The sequence below is a fragment of the Emys orbicularis genome, chromosome 11, assembly GCF_028017835.1.
Source record: "Emys orbicularis isolate rEmyOrb1 chromosome 11, rEmyOrb1.hap1, whole genome shotgun sequence".
In the NCBI taxonomy this organism is placed as follows: Eukaryota; Metazoa; Chordata; order Testudines; family Emydidae; genus Emys; species Emys orbicularis.
Window position 1 is genome coordinate 66498101 of NC_088693.1, and position 16983 is coordinate 66515083.

Below are 16983 nucleotides of genomic sequence, written 5' to 3' on the forward strand. Positions count from 1 at the left end.
AATATGAAGTCCTGCAAAGGATATGCTTAAGTGCTTTTCTGATAGGAGATGGACTTAAGAAGGCACTTAAGTGCTTTCCTGTACTGGAGCCTAAGCAAAGATGTTGAGTGTCCTCTGACATTTGCAAGAGAGGATATTAAAAGTAACACTAACTTGTTAGCCCATCCTTTCAGTACACAGACCTAGACAATCTTCAGGGTGACAAGAGTTGAGGAACACTGCTTCAGAGCCTCCATTTCCTTGAAACTAAGGGGACTGTAGATCAAAAGGCTGGACAACTTTTAGTTTGGGGTTTTTTTTAGTTGTATGAAATCACACACATGTAATAGGAGTCTGTGTATAATTCGAGCAACAGAGAACACTGCATAACAAAAGTAAAAACAGTCACTCAGGACATGTTTAGTCCCTGAATGTTGTTTGAAATAGTAAAGCTATGCTGGTTTACATCAGCTGAGGCTCTTGGCCCTCAGCCTCCTTTGCTCAGCTCTCATTAACGATATTAAAAAAGAATGACAGGGGAAATTCTCATGAATCCTGGTGGGAAGAACTCCCTGCAGTCAGCATTGAAACCCAAATTCTACTCAGTTATGTAGGAATAAAAGGACCCATCATCTGTAATGTGTCAAGCTGACTTTTGGGGGTTGCAGAGGACTGGACTCCCTCTCTTTGCTTATTTATGACCCCAAAAATAAGAAAGAGAGTAACCATGAAGCATCTGTTTTGAAGAATTTCTCTAACCTTTTTCTCTGTGAAGATAAGAACGGCCATACTGGGTCAGACCAAAAGTCCATCTAGCCCAGTATCCTGTCTTCTGACAGTGGCCAATGCCAGGTGCCCCAGAGAGAATGAACAGAACAGGCAATCCTCAAGTGATCCATCCTGTCGCCCATTCCCAGCTTCTGGCAAACAGAGGTAAGGGACATCATCCCTACCCATCCTGGCTAATAGCCATTGATGAACCTATCCTCCATGAACTTATCTAGTTTTTTTTTTTAACCCTATTATACTCTTGGCCTTCACAACATCTTCTGGCAAAGAGTTCCACAGACTGTGCGTAGTGTGAAAAAATACTTGCTTTTGTTTGTTTTAAGCTAGAATCTGTAAACTGGTATAAATGCGTAGCTAAGATTGAAAGTTTGTCTTTGATTTTTCTTAAAGATCACAGATTATTCATGATCACTGCTATAGACATCCAGCACTGGTCTCCATTATACTCACACAGGGCTGGGACCCAGGAAACCTAGAGTTAGAGGTCCCCAGACTAATTTTTCACCTGGGAGGACCAGCACTGCCCAGCCTGCTACCTCATGGCAACTTTCTTCTGGCAAGTTGTCTACAAGTGAGCTACCTGCTTTGCTGTAGCAGGCTGCATGGCTTCTAGCCACAAAGGGCACGTCAATGGCATGCTACTGGACTAAGCAAGAGAGTGAGAGCCAGAAACTTCTGCATTTTAACCCATGCTCTGATAACCTAACCCCCTTTGTGGCTTTAGTTAGGTGATTTATCTATCTAGAAAACAGAGACAATGATACTTACCTTCCTCACAGGGCTGTTGTGAGAATGAATGAGTAAATGAATTAATGAAGGACCAAATTGAGCAGAATGCATAAACACCCCTCCAGGGGGTGCCCCCAGCTTATTAGAACAGCTCATCTTGGCAAAAAAATTGTTAATCATTGGCAAGGATGCACGGGTCCCAGCACAAACAGCTGGGCTCCCCTTCCTCCAACAGCAAGACAATGGTAGGGACAAGAAAATCTCCAGCCCCAGCTTTTTATAAAAAGCTCATTGCAGGACCGCCCCAGAGAATCACTTTGCTAATTGTAGGTAGGAGTCAGTTATGCTGCGGTGGTTTCATAGATCCAGGCAAATATATTATGGCTCATTCTGGTAACAAACTAAGAAAAGCACTGGGTAATCCCATGCTGGGTGTATCTCCAGAAACATAGTAAATGAGAAAAAAGTTACAAAGACACACAAGAAAGCTCAAGTTCAGGGTGATGCTGAGTAATTCCAAGATATCGAACACCCCAATCAGTTAGCTCACAACAATACTGATCTTGAAAAAATACACAGTATGGCAAGGGCCAGAAGGAAATATCGGCACATTTTTGCACAATACATTCTTAGCGGTAGACTAAGACCTAACTTTTAGCCCTTTTGTAAGGGGCACCGCATAGCTGTGCCGCCTTCGGGGAGGCTGTGGGAAGGAATTGTGTCTCAGTCAGTCACCAATCCTTCTAGTTTTCCCCTGAGCTCCAGAGAGGAGGGAAGTTGCTGCAGTCATTTTTATAGGGCAGGGATTACATCCCCTCCTTCGTTGGCTAAGCTACGCTGGCAAGCATGTTGGTAGACCAGACTCTGCTCACTGTTGGGTCAAGCTGTGGATTCGAAGAGCTTGCTGACCCAGCTCCTCACCACCTTGCCCAAAGCAGAAACAGGTTGGCCACATAGCAGGGTGGGCCTTGTACTCCCTTACTCACTTGCATGGCAGGAGATTTAAACACCAAAGGACTTGTCTACATGAGAAAGTTGCACTGGATTCACTTAAGGTGTGATTTTAAACTAATTTAATTAAACCCATTGAATGGCTGTGTGGATGCTCTTATTTGACTTTAAACCAGATTTATTCCAGATTAATTTAAACCCATTAAGAATAGACAAACTAAACTAAACCAGACTAAGGGCCTGTCTTCACTACCACATTAAATTGGTGCCCCTGCATTGATGCAGCAGTGCGGACGTAGCACGCCCAATGAAGACACATTACATTGACAGGAGAGTGCTCTCCTGTCGACGTAATTACTCCACCTGAGCGAGACACCCGATGTAAGTTACGTCACTCAGGGTGGTGTTTTTTTCACACCCTTGAGCAACATCACTTACATCCACTTAGGCGGTAGTGTACAAAAACCCTAAGAGTGTTCAGACAGAGATTTGGACCGGTCTAACTTAAATTGGTTGAAAAACGGATTTAAGTTAAAACTTGTGAATCTTCTAGGTGTAGAAAAGGCTAAGAACTTGGCCCGCACAGTCTAGGTTTCACCTTTAAGTAGTTCCTTCCAAGCAAATCTAATACTGTCTCAACACTGGCAAAGATAAGTGTTTTTGACTAGAAGGGGAGTAGAATCTGGAGAGATCTCCCACAACACAATCCCTGAAGCACTTACTTGTAGCTTTCATAACTGCATTTTATGGAGAAAGCTCACTAAAGACCCAGTTCTCAAAAGAACTACACACACCGACTTAACTTTAACCCCTGAAAGAAGCCCCATTGAAGTCACAGGCGCCTAAGACTCTTCTTGGGAATGGTGTGGCTGGGTAAACTCTTAGCTTAAACACTATCAGTCCAAAAAGATCATGTATGTCTGAAAGTCAGGGTACAAAAAAGCCCTGACCCAAAGACCACAAAGACCACTGAAATCAGAGGGACTATTTCTACTGACTTTTATGAGCATTGGATCAGGCCTAAAATGTTTAGTCACAAACATCAATATTTCTGAATGTACCAGATTTTAAATGCTTATTTTCTTCTCCATGGCATTTCTGGTGGTGGTATATAATTGAAATTATTTAACAGAGCAATTGAAATTTTTCCAATGCAACTTTTTTGTGTGTGTGTGGGGGGGGGGGGGGAGAATATTTAATGAAAAAATTACCCATTATAAAAATTCTTGTGATTTTTTTCACCAAAATTTTCTATTAGAAATAATTTATTTAAATTGATTTTTTTTTTGGTCTTGGCTTCTTGTTATATATTTTTGAAAAAATTTCTTTTTAAATTTTTAAGTAAATAAAAATCCCACCATGTGACTAAACTGACTAATGAAAAGTTACACAGTAGCAAAAAACAAACAGAAAACTCCCAACCAAAAAACACACAGAAAGGAAAAAAATAGGCTGCTTTTAATTTCCTTCCTCTTTTTCATTTAGCAATGCTGCAAATTTTGACTGGTTAGCTTAGTCAGTCGGTAGGATTTTTTTTAAACAAAATTTTAAAAATATTTTCAAAAAGTATACCAAAAATCAAAACATAAAATTTTCAATAAACATATTTTAAAAAGGATAAACCATTTCATGAAAAAAATTCAAAAATCAAAAAATTGCACTTCAAAAACTAAAATCAAAAATAATTTCGAGCGTCTGAAAAAAATTATGGTTTGTTTTTTTAAATTTTACCACCCACTAAAGATAAAACTGCGTTCTCATAACCTGCTTTTTATATCCTCTTTTGCAAGCACTTTATACTACACAAAAAGCCTCAATAATCTTTTTCACTATACGATTTACACATACAGCATGCCTATTATGTAAAAATAGTTACAGATACACATTTTATATACATTACATTTACCAATCTTGCCAAATTCTACTTTCGTACTTGCAACGCAGAAGCTTTGTTTTTACAAAGACTACAATATTTTGTTTTTCTCATAATCGGTTATGTTAAAGGGTGGGCAAATAACACGTTTTATATTTACACACACACACACACACACACATATAGAGTTATCATGAAAAATATAATCTATATTATGCACACACATCCATATAGGCGCACGCGCGCGCGCGCACACACACACGGTGAAATCCTGGCTCCTCTGAAGTCAAAGGGAGTTTTGTTGTTGACTTCAGTGGGGCCAGGATTTCATGCACGGTTTCTGTCTTTCTTAAGAATATTTAAACGTAACTGTTCTGGGAAGAATGAGGTTATTTTAAGTTAAAAAAAAATATGGAGAAAAACAAACATGAAATAAGTGCAGAAGTCACTCCGAGGTACAGGAGGCTCCTGAACATTGTTTCCACCCACCATGGTGACTCATGACCTGCCCAGCAGCCTCCATACTGACATTCTGAAGATAGTTGTGGCAGCGTTCCTTGTGTTCCTCCAGCGAACTGCGCTGCTTGTAGCTCCGGCCGCAGTAGTTACACTTGTGAGGCTTACCCACTGTGGAAAGAACAGAGCTTCAGGTTAAATTGTCATCTGCACCAAAGTTACATCTCCGTTACAAGCAACAAAGGGTACGGAAAGACATTTACAAAGGTCATTTAAGTCCCAACCCTTTTCCCCTTGCCCTATTTTCCCACCCCCCACGCACCTCCGCCCATCTACCACACACATCACCCTACTGATTATTCACACTGACATTCACAAAAAGGCTGACTTGGTAGCAAAGCCAATAAGCAGATTGCACCTATGAGGAGAAACAAGCAGCTGAATCACAACCAGCCTATGACTGTGTATCACCAACCCTGGTGGGAAAACTTCTAAGCAATTTTATCCATAGCGTCAGCATTTGCCCTCACATAAGCTTGCTGGCCTACTTCAACATCAAAGTGGTGGGGATGGAGTTACATGACATGAGCAAGGTCTCCTTTGGGTCAGCCTATTTTGCCAAAATGGTATGTCAGAACTGAGCAGTCACCATATATATGGACTGGCTAGTTAAAAACAAAAACAAAAAACGACAAACACACACAGACACACACACAACCAGGAAGGCTGCACAGTAAAAACAGACTCAATGAAGGCAAGAGACAATTCCTATATTATTTTTAGTTTCACTCAAGAGCAACATGATCTGGCAAAGGTCTTAATATGCACAAAACCTGGCACCAGATCCTAGTAAAGTGAAGCCCTTTCATAGCATGTCATGAAGAAACCACAAAAATAGCTTAATCCTAGAGCTAGAAAGCTAGCCAAATGGTATGTTTTGCCAAAACCATGTTAATATTTTTTTAAAATACATATTACATATAGAACATGAACATATCCTCTAATAACTAGAGGGCTATTTATTCAGTACTGGAGGTTTGGCAATCGCATTAGGCGGAGACTTTCAAAGCTGCCTGGGGGGGGTTAGAATGTTCAATTCTCAAATGCCTTACGCAGCTTTGAAAAACGAAGTCATAATTTTTAAACAAAGACCAGGCAAATGTGTTCTTTGGGATAATATAGGTGTATTCAGTATGTTTCTCCCAGTATAGGAGAGTGGATGTCTCCCAGGCCTGGTAATAGGATACAGTCCTTCACCTTTCAATTACCAAAGGAAATCCAGGTCCTACTAATTGTAGCCAAAAGCTACTATTACCATCTCATGACTGTTGGGTGTCTCACATGAAGTACGATGGTGATCTCAGTCCAGTTCTTACTGAAGAGGTATCCACAGCATAAAAGCCACCTGCACCTGGGTATTTGGGTGCACGCATGTACCCCAATGTGTTGGCCTGGGTCCTTTAAAACTGGGAGCTGTAGTTGCAGGGCACATGACAAGGAGCAAGCATCTGTGCATTCCCTCTGGGGCACCTGGCATTGGCCACGGTCGGAAGACTGGATACTGGGCTAGATGGACCTTTGGTCTGACCCAATATGGCCGTTCTTATGTTCCCTACAGAAAGCCAGATAAAAGGCTTCTTGTCTCTGTGGTAGAGCCAGCAGACAGAAGAGACCCAGGGTCAGGAAGGTCATATGGGGTCTCTCTCCATAGTAGCCAAGAAATAAAGGGAGTGTGTCCCCTCTCCCCTCCTGGCTGGTGGAAGCAAAGAAAGCCTCAGGCGGTCAAACATTTTCCATCAAAACTTTTTTTTTAAAAATAGAAAATTGGGTTTTCGATAAAATGAATTTTTTTTTCAGAAAGTCTCTGCTTTCCTCAAATATATTTGATGAAACCTCAAAATTTTCTGCAGGGTAAAAAGAAATTCCAATCACCTCTAGTTAGTACCCAGGACTGTGAGTTTGTTTGCTCTTGTTCTGGAACTCCTATTTAGAAATAAAGGCAGCTCTAAGGAAAAGGTCTTGGACTGACTGGTTGTCGGGGGCATTATTCTACTTACACCCCAACAGGTGAGTTTGCCCACCAGTTTACACCACCATCGTAACTGGCATTTTTGCTGGTAGTCTCAGCTGAGACCAAGGATTTGGGACCTGATCCGAAGCCTACTGAAGTCAATGGAACGCACTGATTGAAGTCAATAGGTTTGGACTAGGCTGCAAATATTTATGGATGCTAAACTAGCTTCTCACTCCTGGAAGTGGTTCTTATAGAACACCTTGACTGGGCAGAATAGGAAAGCTTCTTTTACCACAACTCATACTGTCCTCGTTGTGGAGGGAAGAGACTTCAGTTTCCTACACTCTGGTTACTTTCCTGAGAAATAAATGCACTCAGGACCTATTGTAGTCAAAGGGATTGATTAGATTGATTTGAGTTAGCACTGAGTCTGACCTCCAACTTTCTAAAAGTCCAGATATCTAAGCAATTACACATTGTAAAATAATTTGGCTAATCCAGATAATCAGATTCCTTATATGCACTGTAAGGCATGAAGAAAAAGCCCAAGGTTCTGCTCCTGGCCATGTCGCCCAGCTCCGAGCCCTGACAGTGGGCCCAGCTGCAGCGCTGGTCCTGTTCCCAGCCACAGTTCCTGGTTCCTACTCCCGGCCGTGGTTCCTGGCCACGGTTCCTGGCTCCTGGTTCCCAGCCATGGCCCTGTTCCTGGCCCCTGACCACAGCTCTGGCCCTGGTCCCAACCCCGGTTCCCTATCACAGCTCTGGCCCCGGCCCTGGCTCCCCACTGAGGTGCTGGTCCTGTACCCAGCCCCTGCTCCAGACCGCAGCTCCCAGGAGGGAGGGGGCGGAGGGGCATGGACCAGGTAAGGAAGGGGGGGGGGGGCAAAAACGTTTAGGAACCACTGGTTTAAGGAAACTTCTTTTAAGTCATAAAAAAGGTCCACACAAGCAAAAGAGCCGGTACGGCATTCACACTGCATTTTGTTCTCAAATGAGCTGCAAATACATAACAGAATGCAAAGTAAGTCAAAGGGAAACTACCCATGGAAAAGAATAAGGCATCCCAGGTAATAATGTGCCATAAGCACACAAGACAAAAGCTTGTAGAAGATGCTAAAAGCAATGGTACACACGAGGGGTAAAATCCTGGTCCCACTGACTTCAGTAGGCCCAGGATATCACCACACATTTCTGTTTTCTACAGCAGCCTGGAAAAGGATTCCTTCCTTTCCACCTGTTCCTAGTTCTACCCACTGTGCATAGCTCAGCAGTCAAGATGTGTGTTTGAAGAAGGCACTGGCCCACTACATTTGTTAGAGACTTAGGTCTCGATTGAAAGCCCACTGAAATCAGTGGGATTCTTTCCACTGACTTTCATGGGCTTTGGCTCAGGCATTTAAAGTCTGAAAAATTCTGCAGACAGGAATTAAGCTCCCGATTTCTGAATTCAGCCTTGCAATTTGAAGTTGTCTGGCTTTTGGCTTGAGATGCTCTGTTCGAATCACATCCTGGGCTTGGCGTCTTGTGGTGAAGTTTAAACTACAACTGAAACCCTGACACCTCATGGAAGGTTGGCAGCTGCTATTTGATCATCACCGTTGTTGAACCAGCCCAATACTGCAAAAAATATTGAAGACATTTAATTTTAGCACACACTGTCAGGGACAGGGTCACAGCTGTGAATTACTATTATCATCATTTAACATTTATATTGCAGTAGCACCTAAAGAACACAAACAAGTTGCACCTCATTGTGTTTGCTGCTGTACAAATAGTAAATGATAGTCCTGTAATCAAGGAGAATAATTAAGTAAAGTGTTGAATTTTTAGAACCACATTCAAGGTGTTAGCTCTGAAAGTAACTTAGCTATAGGCAATGCCAATAATGCTACTCAAATAGGGCATATGTAATAGTTTCCATTCAGGAATGTCACAGCATGAAGCCCATGATGATTAGTATCACTTTATATTTAAAACAGAGCCTTTCATCAAACTTACTTAAACAATACACAATCTGTAGGAGAATCAGCACTGAAATGTAGCTCCCTCAGATGTGGGATTTGACAGCTGTTTCACAGCGCATCGGAACTCTATACAACGTGTTAGGGGGGAAAATGAAGGACACTGCTCTTACATACCCAAGCGTAACTTCTGTATGACATCGTTGTTTGATAATGATAATAAATATCAAACATTTAGTTGTGTTCAGTCCTGGGCACTTCTTTATAAGAAAGATGTTGACAATTAAGAGGCAGTTCTGATAAGAGAGCCTAACTCTTTAGGAATGATTTGGACAGAATTCTGCACTCAGTTACACCCGTGTAAAACTACTCTACTGAGATCAGCTTTAAGCAAGGTAGGAAGTTCGGTTCTGTGGGTAAGGCCTGCGTCTGTGACTCTAGAGACCTAGGTTAAATTCCTGGCTCTACCAAAAACTGATTGTGTGACCTTGCAAAAGTTCCACGGTCTTTCCTTGCTATTGTTCCCCATATAGAGATAATTCTCTACCTCAGAGGTGTTATGAAAATAAATTTATGAAAGTTGTGAGCTGATCACACACTAAGGCAATGGGGGTCATACAAGGATGTAGAAGAATTTGGACCATATCTATAGCCTGACAAATCAAGAGCTTAAAAAGAAGGGAGAGAGATGATAACAATATACCTGATATTGGAGTAAACATCGAAGAGGAAATATTTAGGGTAGTACAGTTGAGGGTAGGGAATGAGTAGGAGTAAGGAGTAAGAATTTTAAAAAAAAAATTTAGGCTGAATATCAGAAATATTTCCAGATACATTGTCCTATTAAGCAGGGAAGGGTCATATGGTTTAGCGGGTACTAAGGATTAGTTTGAAAAACATTGTCAAGATAAGACAATAAAGCCTTCCCAACAACGTACAATATCTTGGGCCTGTAATTAAATCAACACACTTTATTTTCTTGAGCTGCGTGTCCCCAAAGCTTCACACAGACAAATATTTGCACGAGTAACAGACCCTGAATAAAGTATCGAAAAATTAAAATCAAACCTGAATGCACACAGGCTCTGAGCAGTACACAATATACTCCTGCTTCCCCTTCACAACCAGCTGCTGCTGCTTAATGATTGTAAATGTGTTCATTGAAATTCATGGGGGCTCTTTGATTTTTGCCTGGGAGATTACACACCCACACCAATCTGCAGGATCCAAGACATCGGCACCCAGAAGCTGGCGAGTTTACAGAGCGAATAAACGTGAACATACAGAAATGTGACTAGTAATTTAGGGTGTCTCAATTTTTGAGCGTCCAGCTTAAGACCTCCTTAACGGGGTCTGATTCTCAGAAAAGGGCTGAGCACCCACCCTCTGAAAGTCAGGCATTTTATAAGGCATCTCATGCTGAGCACCCAAAATCATTAGTCCGTACTGAAAATCTTGGCTGTGATTTTTAAAAGGGTGAAAGTTTTGCACTTGTTGCTACCTCATTTTGGACTGACATGTGGGATAAATTCTAATGTCTGATCCACCTGGCGGATCACTTTAAGGCTATTTTGTCCATAATGTGGATCAAAGAGAAAAAACTTTAGCTCTGAACACATTCTAGTCCCATCACTGCACAAGAGCATGAGTTGGGAATGAAAGACCTGCCTATTAATGAATTGTAACACAAGAAAGCAACATCATAGCATTGCTTGGGGAAAAAAGATAAAACAGGTTCTAAAACATGGGCCAATTCTTCAAACGGTTACTCACATGAGTGAGGCTTTGCAGGATCAAGGTGTTTATATGTGCTGTTGTTGGTTTCTTTTAACTCACGGGTGGACAGATGGTGTTTCACCTTTGAAAGTTTCCGTATTGTTCTAAGTTGGGTATATAACAGAGTTTCTCCAAACTTGGGAAGCTTAATTCTAAAAGTACAGGTTCAAAATTTCTAGTGTAGTACTACAAAGATTGTAGCCCTAAACACAATTTATGCAGTTGCAACAACTTTCTTGACTTTGAGCTTGAAAAAAAAGAGAACTCCTATCACTTCATTACTTCCTGGCCTGGTGTCACAGATCTGAAGGTTAATATCAATTACTTGGTTCACAAATGCTTTGCAAACTACAAGGCGGTTCTGTATTTCATGCCCTTGCTGGCAATTGAAAGACGGCCCATCCTAACTTTCAGTACCAGAGTCAACAATAAGTCACGATTCTTGTCTTTAATTACTACATGCTGTCCTAGCAATCCTATCCTGGAATAGTGCAGTCTGTCCTATAACACCATCCATAGACTTGGAGTACAGCAGCCTGTATTAAAACAATGGCGGAACATTTACACTTATTTTCACTCTTTTGTTTTCTAGACACACCCACCTTGTCTATAAATACCTCCGGGGCACAAAACAGCAGCCGACACCTGCGCTTACCTGGCAGTTGTTTCTGGTATTGTAAACCAAGCAGGCTAGCAGTGAAATACTGTACAGCCAACATTTAGGCCTGCCTGATCTTCTGCAATGAGAGGCGCTAAACATCAGGTTACATATTAACTCTGAAAACGTTATCCCTGCCATAGTTTGGCTAGAATGAACTGATAAAACAAAAATAGGAAAGAAAGTATATTGTTCAGAACACATTGTTTCAAACAACAATAGTTTCTTTATATAAAATATCTGGGCCAGGTTCACAGATGGTGTACATCAGTGTGTGCCAATGCCAATTTATAACTGAGGATCTACCCACCCCCTTATTTATTTGTAAAGATACTTCCATCTACAGACATTCACGCTTTACTCTAAGATTTCGCTTGCATTTCTTGTGGATTATTAGCTCGGTTATTTAATCTGATTAATCAGATTACATGTTTATTCATTAATCTGCAGTATTTTAGAGATACAATAATGATCCCAACTACCCGCAAGAATAGAAACAAGTAGGTGGAGTGAATGCCAAAAGTTAAAAAAAAATTAACAAACATCCATTTCATTGGCACAGTTCCTCTAAGTATCTACATCTGTCTATCCATCCAGATACTTACATGGCCTCTATCACCCAATCTCCGAGAATTCCTTAAATATTTTAAAATAGAACACTAATAATCTCTCGCCACCTCTTTGTCCTTTCCAGGCCAAAGGAGAAATAGCTCAATTAGTTTCTAGGCTGGCTTGTTTGTATGCTGTGTATTTGTATGTGCTGTCTCTCTATGAGCGGTGCTTGCAAATAACTTATTGAGAGAAAGCTCAGTTAAAGAGATGAATTTTGCCATTAGTTCTGAAAGCAAGGAGATCTGCCCTCATTCCTGTCTGTTGTGGAAGTAGGTTCTACAGCTTAAGTCCAGCTCTTGTGAAAGTTCTACCTCCCAAATTCATGAGTCTTCCCAAGAGGAACTAAAGGCAGAGAAGCATTTTCCTTGTGGAGGGTGAGAACTATCCAGAGAAGAGGAACAAAAATGATTACTGGTCTAGAAAACATGATCTACGAGGGAAGATGGAAAAAATTGGGTTTGTTTAGTCTGGAGAAGAGAAGACTGAGGAGGGACATGAGTTTTCAAGTACATAAAAAGTTATTACAAGGAGGAGGGAGAAAAATTGTTCTCGTTAATCTCTGAGGATAGGACAAGAAGCAATGGGCTTAAATTGCAGCAAGGGCCGTTTAGGTTGGACATAAGGAAAAACTTCCGGTCAGGGTGGTTAAGCACTGGAATAAATTGCCTAGGGAGGTTGTGGAATCTACATCACTGGAGATTTTTAAGAGCAGGTTAGATAAACACCTGTCAGGAATGGTCCAGATAATACTTAGTCCTGCCTTGAGTGCAGGGGACTGGACTAGATGACCTCTTGAGGTCCCTTCCAGTCCTACGATTCTATCCCAAAAGTGTGTTTGTTTAGATCAGGGGTGGGCAAACTTTTTGGCCTGAGGGCCACATCAGGGTTGCGCAACTGTATGGAGGGCCCAGTAGGGAAGGCTGTGCCCCTGCCCCCTATCCGCCCCCTCCCACTTCCCGCCCCCTGACTGCCCCCCTCAGAAACCTCAACCCCCCTGCTCCTTGTCCCCTGACCGCCCCTTCCCGGGACCCCCGCCCTCATCCAACCCCCCTGCTCCCTGTCCCGTGACTGCCCCAACCCCTATCCACACCCCCGCCCCCTGACAGACCCCCCGGGACTCCCACTCCCTATCCAACCACCCTCTGCTCCTTGTCCTCTGACCACCCCCTCCCGGGACCCCCTGCCCCTAACTGCCCCCCAGGATCCCACCCCCTTATCTAATCCCCCCACTCCCTGTCACCTGACTGCCCTCCCAACCCCTATCCACATCCCCACCCCCTGACAGGCCACCCGGGACTCCCACTCCCAACCCTCCCTGTTCCCCATCCCCTGATCGCCCTCCCAAAACCTCCACCCCATCCAACCGCCCCCTCCGCCCTGACTGCCCCCCAGGACCTCCCGCCCCCTTACCAGCAGCAGGATCTCGCAGCCACAACACCCAGCCAGAGCGAGCTGCGCTCCCCACGCTGCCCAGGGGGAGCGACGGGCCAGAGCGCGGCCGGCATGGCTGCGGGGAGCGGGGACAGCAGGGACTAGGGTCCCCAGCCGGGAGCTCAAGGGCCGGGCAGGACGGTCCCACAGGCTGGATGTGGCCCGCAGGCCGTAGTTTGCCCATGTCTGGTTTAGATCAAAGAATCCATTTTACCATTAGCTGTCACAGTACCAGGTGAAAGAGGGCATGCCATGCTCCAACTTTGGGGATGCCAGATAACCTGCATTTCCTGAAAGGTCCTGCAATTCCCCTCTGCGTCTGCCTTTGCCAGGTGGTGTCTGAGATTACACTGCTATGACCAGAGGGGGAAAATGTCTTGTGAACAGCGCTCAGGTGAAAAGGGCAGAGTGCTCATCACAGGGACATTCTCCATTCAATTAGGCAGAAGGGTGGACAGACAGGCCTAATGGCATGGGAACAGCTGGATCCTTTTTTGGGGGTCGGGGGGGAAGAGGGGAGGGGATTCTGTGACAGCACACGGCAGAGGTTGGGGGGGGGGGAATTAAGTCTCTGCTGATCCCTCGTGATGGAGAGGGGCAAGGATGCTCCCTCCCAGCTGGATACCTGCAAAGCATGATGGGAAAGGGAAGGAATAAAGAGAAGCCTCACAATTTACTTTCCCCATTTTAAATGACTGCTGGGGACCACAGAGGCTTTATATATGATTTGCCATTGAAGGTAGCTACACTCATCCAACATGCCTTTTAATGGATAGACACTCTTCTGGTATATTTTCCTTTGCTTGTAATTTCCGCCCCCCTTGGGTATTAAGAGGGAGATTTTCAAAGCTGCCTACATGATCTCGGTGCTCCGGTCTCATTCAGAATTAATGAGAATCAGGCCCCCAGATCCCATATGTAGTTTAGGAAAGTCTCAACCCAAAGGTTTAGTGAGTATGATCCAAACACACTACCTTGTTCTTTGCAAGATCAGAACATTCTCCCAGTCTCTCAGGTATACCTGACTTCTGTAAAGCTCCCATGAATTTTATAGCAGACACTCAAAGGGTTAAATGCTATTAAAACTGCTGTTTAAATAGCCCTGAGGTTGTGAGATAAACTAATAAAAACCAGGAAGTTCCTAAGTAACTGGGCGTTTTTCAGATTGCAAGACGACAGTTATTTAAATGCTGTGGGATTTAATCTTCCTGGCTATAAATTTCTTTTGAGGTGGGGGAACCATTGCAGGTGATATATAGGATCATTTAAAATTTGGCATCCCCCACAGCAAAAGACATCCCTATCTACAATACTTAGGCACCAAAGGTGCATGGGAAGGAGTGTGTTAAGGATAGAAACGAAGCCTTAACTGAATTTACTGGCTCTGGACTTTCTACTGCTGTTCAGACCTTTAGCATTATAGTACTGTGGATGTGGCATGCTGCGTGCAAATCGATTTACATAATAAACCTTCTGAAATAGACCAATGAGTTTCTTTCGGATTTAATCCAGTTTCAGCAAAAAAACAGCTAGGAAGAAAGAAAGTGCTTTGGCTGACTTATTTTTCTGGTCTGCATAATTAGTGCATCCGCCTCTAAGGAATTTAAGAAGCTGGCTGGTGTTCTTTACCTGATTTGCAACTGAAGGTTTGCGTTGACCAATCCCAATTGGAGATGAACTGCTCATGCACGCAGTGCAGGGTGTGGAATCCTCAGATCACATCAGGAATGCTGTTGGACAAACACTCCTTGACAGGTGGTTCTCTCTCTTCGTAAAACAAATCTAGACTGTGGGCCAGATACTCAGCTGATGTAAACTGGTATAGCTGCACGGGAGTTAACTTACACCACTTAAGGATCTGGTACTCTTTTCTTTAAAGTGTAATCTCTTGTACGCCATACTGAGTCCCTGTAGCACTTTACCATAATGTCCACAGCAAGTATGTTCACTGCCCAGAATTGTGAGGGCAGCAATTTGTCCCAAAGACAAAAAGGAAAGTTAAAGGCCAAATTCTGCCACCCTTACTCAAACTGAGTAGCATTTTACTCCACAAGCAGTCCCATTGACTTCAGTGTCAAGCAAGGTACCACTCAAGGTGAGTGAGGGTAGCAAAATCTGGTCCTAAGTGTTTTCAGAATACAGAAGGCCTATATAATGAGAATATTCAATTGGCGACACAAGAAATGAAAGTTCTGACCAGACTGACTGACAGTGGCCAGCACCAGCTGTCTCAGAGAAAGGTGCAGTAGGCAAATGTCGGATAATCTGTCCTCTGTGATGGTCTTGTCCCTTCCAAAATATTTTTTTTAAAAGCACTATAACTCTGGATAATCTAGTTATCCACAGAAATGCCCAATCCTTCCTTAGATCTTGCTAAATTCGTAGCTTTCAGTCATATCATGTGACAATGAATTCCATGGTCTCAATTCAGCATTCTGTAAGGAAAATATTTCATTGCATCAGTTTTGAACTTGCCGTCTTTCAGTTTCACTGAATGTATCCTTGTTTTTGTGTTCTGAGACAGGGAGAACAGACACTCGAGACCTATCTTCATGTTCTGGTTTTCATTTCAATAGCTTCATTTCCCCTCTTCCCAACGTTAAAAGATCAGTTTTGAAAACAGATTTTTAACAAGTTGTCATGGAGATGACAGTGACAGGGAAAATATTGCCAGATCCTCATTTCTGCTAAGCAGCAGATTAGGAAGTTTTCACCTACTTTGATCAAGGGCAGTATCCAACAAAACCAGCACTGCTTCTAAAAACAGGAGAGACTCTAGAATTATAATTTCTCTCCCCCCACCGCCCGATGAGCAGTTTAGCACACCCTACAAAGTTATCCTCCCAAATATCAGCAGCTCAAGCATTCATTTTTGTCTTCTCTTCCATGTGTCAAACAAGGTCAGAGAGAAACCAATCCGATTGAGTCCCTCTGCCCGTAGCCCACCATTGCCCTCGGCAAACAGACCTCACAAAAATACATGGACTACAGGGAAACAAACTACAGGGAACATTTTTTTTTTAAGTGGAATATTCAAGAGCACTCAGCATTGGACCTAACTCTGCTTTTGAAAATCCCACTCTAAAAGTTCCTCCAGCAATAATTTGAGCTCTTATCTGCCGCTAGAAGCGCAATCAGGATATAGCCAGTAGTTTACTGTTCCAGCTGGGATCAGTGCTCTCTAAATAGAGAATTAACCACTAACTTGGTCTCAAAGAACCTGCGCATGTGCTTAGAAGGCACAGTGCCCACAGTCATGAACTGAGGGCACATGACTTTGGGCATTTAACTTTTAGAGTTGCTCGTTGCTTTGATCTTGCCAATCAGTCTGTTTCGGAAAGCTCTTCCCTTCGCTCTAGCATGGAAGTGCTCTCTCAGCGTGCTCAGATGATTGCACTGGGTATCATTACTGATGGTTCCCTGCTAGCTGTGGGCAAGGGGATATGGAGCATAAGCCACAGACAACTAGGGACAGAATCTCTCTGCTATTCATAGGGTGTTGAGTACAAAGCCCCAGATGGGAACAGTGCTGGAGTGAGGCTGTGCAGCACGTGAGAGAAAAATCAGGATCATCTTTTGTGGGTCTAATTCTGTGGAGCCGCCAGAACAGAAACAAGAAAGATGTATTTTAAAAAGGGGGACAGACTCTTAACTATATGAAAAATGAATCTTGGGTATCGGACGGCCTCTGTTCTACTGAAAACCTCTACAACAAGTGCCTACCTCTGACAGTAAGGCTACATTAATCTGTGTC

The 16983-nt window shown here is 43.1% G+C and overlaps 1 protein-coding gene across 5 annotated transcripts in view; it reads right to left on the reverse strand.

Annotated features, from left to right (window-relative positions):
• The window catches only part of IKZF2 (IKAROS family zinc finger 2), a 130882-nt gene that overhangs the window by 13278 nt on the left and 100621 nt on the right, over positions 1-16983 (reverse strand). For 4 of the 5 annotated variants that reach the window (XM_065413076.1, XM_065413074.1, XM_065413075.1 and 1 more), the window contains one exon: positions 4811-4948. The exons of the other annotated variant lie outside the window; for it this stretch is intronic. In XM_065413076.1, the coding sequence (XP_065269148.1) occupies positions 4811-4948 (138 nt within the window). The remainder of the gene's footprint in view (positions 1-4810; positions 4949-16983) is intronic. 5 annotated transcript variants of the gene reach the window in all.